Source organism: Cyprinodon tularosa, unplaced genomic scaffold (genome assembly GCF_016077235.1).
Source record: "Cyprinodon tularosa strain WSP-4 unplaced genomic scaffold, ASM1607723v1 ctg385, whole genome shotgun sequence".
NCBI classification, from domain to species: Eukaryota; Metazoa; Chordata; class Actinopteri; order Cyprinodontiformes; family Cyprinodontidae; genus Cyprinodon; species Cyprinodon tularosa.
This window is the reverse complement of record NW_024039102.1, coordinates 585,715-593,778: the sequence shown is the minus strand read 5'-3', so window position 1 is coordinate 593,778 and position 8,064 is coordinate 585,715. Positions and strand designations below refer to the sequence as shown.

At 38.5% G+C, this 8,064-nt stretch overlaps 1 protein-coding gene across 1 annotated transcript; it reads left to right on the top strand.

Annotated features, from left to right (window-relative positions):
- Window positions 1–3,109: 3,109 nt before the first annotated feature.
- On the top strand, window positions 3,110–7,234 carry LOC119791273. The gene is made up of 4 exons (XM_038297294.1): window positions 3,110–3,138; window positions 3,216–3,317; window positions 5,922–6,223; window positions 6,769–7,234. The coding sequence occupies exons 3-4, from the start codon at window positions 5,930–5,932 to the stop codon at window positions 7,108–7,110; spliced, it is 636 nt and encodes a 211-aa protein (XP_038153222.1). The 5' UTR covers window positions 3,110–3,138; window positions 3,216–3,317; window positions 5,922–5,929; the 3' UTR covers window positions 7,111–7,234.
- The last annotated feature ends 830 nt before the right edge of the window (window positions 7,235–8,064 follow it).

Below are 8,064 nucleotides of genomic sequence, written 5' to 3'. Positions count from 1 at the left end.
GTCTTAATAAACTGTTAAGCCTAAACTTTGTGTCTGCCTCGAATACTGGGTCCATCTGTTCTGAGCCTAACACAACAACAGTGAGAAACTGTCACGGTTGCTACTCATAGCCAAATGGCCTGGGTCACATTTAAAAAAATCAAATTTGTGTTGTTCAGACTGTCATGAAAAAATTAGATAGTGTGCATATTGGCCAAACAAAATCGTATTTGGGACACTTCAGGCTGTAGTTTGAATTTAGCCTATGAAAAGCCATTATCAGAGAAGCCCTAGTTCGAGGAGTCACTATGACAACATGCAAGAGGAAGTGCGTATATCACACCACTACAGCCAGAGATTTTATAACAGAATAAAAAAAAAACATTGGAGGATGTGTTAAAAGACAAGACAGAGCAACAGCTTTGGAGCTGCAAAGGAGAGAGATATGATGTAGGAGAAGACTGCTGCTGTAGTTAATACGTAAGATTATGTGTAGTTTGTAAGGCAGGCAAGTTTGACATTTATGGAAAGCATATTTATTTATTTAACCACATTTATCTTCTTTCTGTTGTTCTATCTGTAGATCACTTAAATAGGATCCTTCCTGGTCAAAATAACATTCCTATTCAGAACTGTAATGACAAAATATGTATTTCTGATATCTGAAATACATATTTTTGCAGCACTCGGCTAACACAAATTTTAAGGTTTATTTTGATTTTCTTCTGAAATCTTTCACCTGCCTACATTATCAACCTCAAATTTTGCTTTTAGTTGTGCTTCTTCTTCCGCCATCCTACAGCCTTCAGCTGCTTGCTGTACAATATGTCTTTAATCTTCAGCCTCTAGTCTCAGAAACTTTACTTACTGTTACTGTTGTTCATCTATGATTTCCAGAGATCCTTCAGCTGTAGCAAATTTTGCTGCAGCTTCTTGTCATTTCACAGATGTCACCCTGGAACGCTTGGAACACAAGTATTTTCTGACTGCGTTTATGTCCTAGTAGTCTATAGGGTACTGCTCTCCCTGATAACAGAGGGGGGCATACATTTGTTGACAGGGGAGAGGAAAAACTCCCAATAACAATTACAGGATTTGAGAAAACAGAGCAGAAAACCAAGAGTACTTTATGTTTACTTTAGCAGTCAGAACATAGCTTTAATAAGAATAAACCAATCTGACCATAAGTGGTATCACACCCAGATTTGTGAAACACCCAGCCATACAAAAACTAGTTGGATCACTTCTACAGAAACATTTTAAATCAATTCTATAGAAAAAGTTTGCTGTCATAACCTGTCTGTAGTGGAGAGAAGAACAATATATGGTTCTACCCCAGGGCTCTAAAATATTTAACATGACACAGAGAAGCTGGGTTGAGGAAAAAGGATCATCATGAAAAACATACAAAACTGTCTAACGTTTTGAGATATAATTGTTTTTATTAGTTGGTTGCCAACACCCACAACTATAGTGAATATGGCTTTTGACAGCAGCCAATCTACAGACCATCTGCCTTCTGTACCATTTTCAAGCTGCTTCATGCTATTTTCTATGCAAGTGTTTACATTCTGCTTTAGGCAAATGTCAGTCAAAAGTTGTCAAGATTAACGGTAGTATTTTCTAGGCTGGGAGCTGTCTTCTCTTGGGGAATGAACGGGCCGCTGGGGAACTGCCCTCCCTGATAACAGAGGGGGACAGACATTTGTTGTGGAGAGGAAAACTCCCTATAACAATGAAATTATTTGAAAGAACAGAGTAAAGAACCAAGAATACTTTATGTTCACATGGACATTAGCAGTCAGAACATAAGGGTTGATAAGAATGAGACAATCTGAACCTAATACTGCGCAGTAGAAAATAAATGAAAGAACTTAAAGCTATCGGGGAGGATGTTCTTTTTCTGTGTGGATCATTAAATCATTCCTCCTAATTGTCAATCATTCTGGTGATATATTTACATAAGGCTGTCCTATGTGCTAGTGGAAAAATTGATCATCTTCTTTTGGAAGGTAAGCTTGTATGAGCGATGCAAACAGCAACTTTTAAACAGGACATTTAAAAGGCTTGTCTCTCACATATGTTTAACAGGCTAGCCTCTTGGTAGCGGGTACAGGGTTGTGCATGTGCATTTCTTTTTTGAAGTGGAGAGGGCGCACAGCTCTGAGGAACACTCAGCAGTTAGAAAGTTGCATCACTGTGACAGTTCTTCAGAACATAAATGTCAACAAAATTTTTTTGTAAAATTACAATGTACAGACAAAACTAGTTGGATCACTTCTATTGAAAAAATTAGAAACAGCTTAATCGAAACATGTTGGACTCCAGCATGGATGCCCTCTGTTACTGGTCCTGTTCATAACCTTTTATGGACATACCTGTGAATATTCTCAGTCATCCAGGTCATGGTCAAGCTTGAAAAGTTCAGTTTAGGCAACTGGACATGAAGTTTTCTAGAAGACGTTTCGTCTCTCATCCAAAAGAAAACTGTACATCCAGTAACCTTTATGCACAGTGTTTCTGGGAATAGACAGGGGCCAGACGGGGTCTGGTTTGGGGAACAGCAGATCTTGTCCCTGTTTCTTGCAGATGGTGTGGTTCTACTTGCCCACCTCTGCCAAGACCAACAGAACGCACTGGGGCGGTTCATAGCTGAGTGTGAAGCGGCTGGGATGAAAATCAGCTCCTTCAAGTCAGAGGTAATGGTTCTGGTTTTTGACCAGATAAAGGTGGCATGTCCCCTTCAGCTTGGAGGACATTTCTTGCCTCAAGTGGAGGAGTGCAAGTGTCTTAGGGTCTGCTTATGAGTGAGGAGAGAATGGAGCTTGGGATGGATAAATTGATTTGTGTGGCTGCTGTACCAGTCTGTCATGGGGAAGAGAGGAAACAAATGGAGCCATATATTGAAAATTAGCCCCAAAAAACAAATGATCGTTTTATGATAAGATAAAGAGATTTTAGTGCTTCTGTTTTAGTAGAAGATTTCATAAAACCAAGATGCTTTATATTCATAAGCTGTGTGCAGGTGATGCTGGTGTTTTCTCCTCCTCCTTCCCTTCAGGGTGTGGCCAACAAAGGCAGGCTTTGGAGCCGTTGATGGAGGAGTATAAACAGGAGTTGACTCTCTAAGACAGACACCAGTTTGGCTTCACTTGACTGGTAATCAGGTTTGAGTTGCTTGGTGTGTTTTTTGTTCCTCAGGGTTGTGTTTCTTACCTCTTTTGCTTTCTTCCCAGGATTCAGGATTCTTTATTTCTGGACTCCAGTGATCTGCCTCCTTACATAACCTTCCTGGATAGTTTCTGCATCTCTTCGAAATCAGATCATCTCGTTATCCAGTAAGCTCTGATCTATCATATTAGGGTCTGATCATTTCAGTCATCGTTTTGTGATTTTTAATAATATCGAGTTAATTCTGCTGCTGCAGATTAAAGAGCTGATCCAATTTTATTGCGGTACAATAATCCGAGCTCCACCCTGATCTGCTCCTTGAGAAAATTTATCTGTTTTACTTTCAACACAGACTCAGAGTTACTTCCCCCAATTTCTGATATCAATATGATGCATCATAAAGAGCTTAATGCTGAGGGAGATTTTTTTTTCTGCTGCTAGAGAATAATAACCACCTCATTTTTGGAAATTCTCACCTATTTTGCAAACCCAAATGGAAAAGCAAATAACTTAGGAAGTGTAAGCCCAAATTACATGTGTGATACATTATTTGAAAGCGAACACCTTCTAGTTTCTGAATATATACATGAAAATTGGGTGAGTAAAATACCCAAGCTGCATCAAGCCCAAGCTGCATCAGTTCAAACAAGACTCAAATTTGTTTTTTTTTTTTTATTCTCCAAAATAATAGGTCTTTTTTAAACAGTGTTAATAAAGACATGCTTGCTTATTGTGGCTGCTTTGTCATGCTACATGTACTATGTCTGTGTTAATTGTGTTTTGCTGCTCACTATGTCCATAAATTAACTAGGTGGTTTTATTATGGAGAATCCAAGCTTAGCAACAGTTACTAACATGTCTTTATAGATGAACATTTTACTAGTGTAATTTTCATGCATTCTGAGTTATTATTTGTAAATACTTTAAAAGGGTGGGTTTTGAGAGGTTAACACGACCAAAAACAGTAGCTGGTGCTTTATTAAAGCTGTAGTGATTAACTGTTTTCATCGTATCAGTATGATTTTATTTATAATTAGATACATTATTTCTTTGTATTGATTTATTAAGTTGAATTACATGTACTAAAATATTAAAAAAGATACAGAAATCCCAGAGAAACCCACCTGTTCAAATAATAATAAATAGATAATTAATTAATGAATAATAGACTTTTTGGGATCTTCCTTATCTTCTAGACCTCAATCTATTCAAGGCTTTTTTCCCCTCCTCAGTTAGACAGTTTTAATGCATTTGTTCATAATCACTTAATCTTTGAACTTTTCCAAACTGCAAACTTCAGATGTTCCCTCTTATCTGAAAACTTTGAAATATTTTCTTCAGATTGAGCCTAAAGTTTTTGTCTGATCTAGCATCAGCTGAAGGTGACACACCTTCTTCTAACCAGTGGTGTCAAAACTACCGGCATTTGTTACTCATACATGTAGGTAGAAGTATAGATACTGCAGTTAAAAAAACACTCTGGTAAAAGTTGAAGTATCAACTTGACCTCTTTACTCAAGTAAAAGGGAAAAGGAATGTGCTTCAAAAACTACTTAAAGTATAAAAGTATAAAGTAACCTTTAAAAAAAACCAGCCAGATACCACTATATGAACTGAAAGTTAAATTTGTTTGACTATTTTGAAAAAAAATCTTTGAGATACGTAGGGCCAAGGATGGGTCTTGTTGGTCTCCGTCTCCATCTCTCTTGGCTGGTTTGTCATCATTACTTTGTCCCCTTCTTGTTGTGAGTATTTTTGGTTTTGAACATTTTTGGGATTTTTGTGGATTTATATTTTTGGATTTTTGCCTCTGTTAAACCTTTGGCATTAGAACATTCAAGCTTTTGACTGCATTTGGGTCCTGTCAAACCTCTACCCCCACTGCGACAGTACAAACCAGCAAAGAGTGACAGAACAGGGGGTGATTATATGGGAGAGAGAAACGCAGACCAGACAAATTAGCAGATTGGGAGCAGGTGTGAACAGAGGCAAGAAGGGAGGGAAAAGGAGACTGACACAAGAGTGCAAACAGGAAATGTCCAAGAACTCAAATACAATCAAAAATACCTAGAACACAAGAATCAAAATAACACCAATGAAAACTCGAAATAAAACTTGAACAAAATCATGACACCAATACTCTCTCGCCTGTGTCCGACCTTTCAGACAGTTCAACATCTTTTTCTGAATCCGACATTGTAGCATGGTATAGACAATTCACATTTGCAGTTTGAAGAACACTTCTGATGATTTTCTTTGGCATCAGCATGAATTTGACTAATAGCTAACCAATGAGTGTTTGTGTTATATGACTCATCCAATTATACTAGTTTTCACTAGATGTGTATGGCGCCAATGATCTGCATTGGATGGCGCACATGACGTGAAATAAATATTTATAAACATTATACTGAAGCCAAGAGTAACGAGTAACGTTTGTTTTAAAAATGTAAGGAATAGAAAGTACAGATACTTGTGTGAAAATGTAATGAGTAGAAGTCAGAAGTAGGAAGAAAAATTAGTAATGGAGTAAAGTATAGATACCTAAAAGTGTACTTAAGTACAGAAACGAAGTATTTGTACTTCGTGACTTGAAACCTCTACTTCCAACAGCCGTGTTTCTCTGAGAATCTCTTCCTCCATTATTTTGCATTACACCAGCTGCCTCTGATGTTAATCAAAATTTACAAACACCCTGCAGACCTTCAGTGAGCTAGAGTCTCCTCACTGAAGCATTTCTAAAAGTTTATTTTCTGTTTTTATTTTCTCAGGCTGCATCATGTCAACTAAACTAGTTTTAAGTACCTATGATGTCCTGTGGCAAGACAACCAGGATGTTGCCGAGCAGTCCCTTAAGCAGCCATTTCTGCAGCACATGCAGTCGGGGGACCTGCAGGCTGATGACTATATGAAGTTCATGATCCAGGACATCAACTACTTGGTGAAGGTCACAGAGATGCTGGAGGAGATGTCTAAGAGAAACATGGAAAATGACATCTATTTGTTCATGGTGGACAGATACAAGAGCTACAAGAAGTATCAGAAAGAAACACTTGCAAACTTCCACCTCGGGGTAAGAAAAATTATTTAGTTGAATTTTTTCCATCAAAGGTCATAAATGTGGGAGTCGAGATCGCCAGTGCTGTCAGCCTCATTTTGTGTTGTTCAACTTGGGCATAATCAGATCTTGATGAGGGCTGATTGCTCCAGTTTAACATTTGGTTAAAACATTTCATTAGTAAAGAATACACTCCTTTTAAACCATAAGTTTACTCCGATTTATGTATATTTTTGCACATTTCAAGAACATATTCATCTACTTTTTAGGGCCAGATAAATTGCAAAAACGGGCTAGATTGGGCTGTCCCGCCGTCAGTTGGACTTAACTCACAAATAAGAAACTTTGTTTGAAAAGATTTCTCTGTCTCGTCTCATTGACATCTTCTTATGCAATGAGAAGAATCCATCCCCACACACACTTACATGGATCTGGGAACATGGACAGAAAAAAAAATAGAAATAACCCGAAATAATTGTTTTAAATTAAGTTAAAAACTTTTTTACACCTTCTAATGCAGCTTATCTCATCCTCAGCATGTTCTCTTTTGTATTCCCTAGAGTGTGCCGGACGTCAAACCAATCCCTGCCATGGCCAAATATCTGTCTGACTACCGTACCATCATGAATGAGGAAGAAGCCATTTTCTTCGTTGTGGCTCTTCTTTCCTGTGAGGGGCTCCGGATGTGGCTCGCCGAGCAACTGAAGGAAAGCAAGAGCAACCCCTACCTCACCTGGAAATTCGTAAACATTTACAGCCACCCGGCAGACCATTTCAGAAAGCTTCTTGATGACCACCTTAACTCCACTGAGCTGATCCAAAAGGCCAGTGTGATCTTCCGCCAGTTTATGGAGAACGAGGACAGCGTCTTTAGGGCCTCTCTGCTTCCCATACCACTGTAAGAATGAGACCAGCAGCCTGTTTGCTCCTAGCATATAAGAGGGATTAATCTTCTTTCCTGAGTAGCATGCATATATCACGTTTATACAGTTTTTATTAACAGTCGGCTTTGTTAAGGAAGACCTAATAAACACTGTTTGACTCTGTTTGTGTTTTTTTTAATAAAGTTTAGTTACACTGATGATAAAGAACAAGGTAACATTTCCAGGAGGTAGAACATCTGCCCTGTTTTCCACCTCAGCTCCTCCTGGAGGTTCTGAAAAATTCCTATTCACTCCAAGAGTTCAGGGTACCCTGGATTCTGCAGTGGGAGGAAATAATTCATCCACTGATTTACTTAGATGATAAAACTGATGGAGATCATGAACACACCATATTGCAGAAACTTCAGGAAACAAAAAAGCTGCTGAGAGGCTATAGTCGGCCGTTCCTTGTCAGACGCACTGGTTCAAAAAAGGAAGCCGGTGAGATCAATTTTGTGCTGATGTGAACTTTATTCCCATACAAGGTATAAACAACGTAGGATGACATATCCAAAATATAACTTGTCAAACCTAGATTATAGCGATTTGTATTGTGGTCAACAAAAAATACAGCTGCCCACTCATCCACTCTCTACTATTGACACTCTAACACAGTGGTCTCCAACCCTGGTCCCCAAGATCTACTGTCCTACAGATTTTAGATGCATCAACACAGCTGAATCAAATTAATGGCTTGAAAAGGTAATCAATCATTTGATTCAGCTGTGTTGAAGCAGGGATGCATCTAAAATCTGTAGGACAGTAGATCTTGAGGACCAGGGTTGGAGACCACTGCGATGAGTAGTATGCCCAATTACAAAACTCCTCCCAAATCTAGTTGATCTATAAACTCAGACAAACAAACATCAAAATATATTTCATTTATAGCTCCTACACACCACCTGCAGCTTATTTCATGCTGTCATAAAGTGA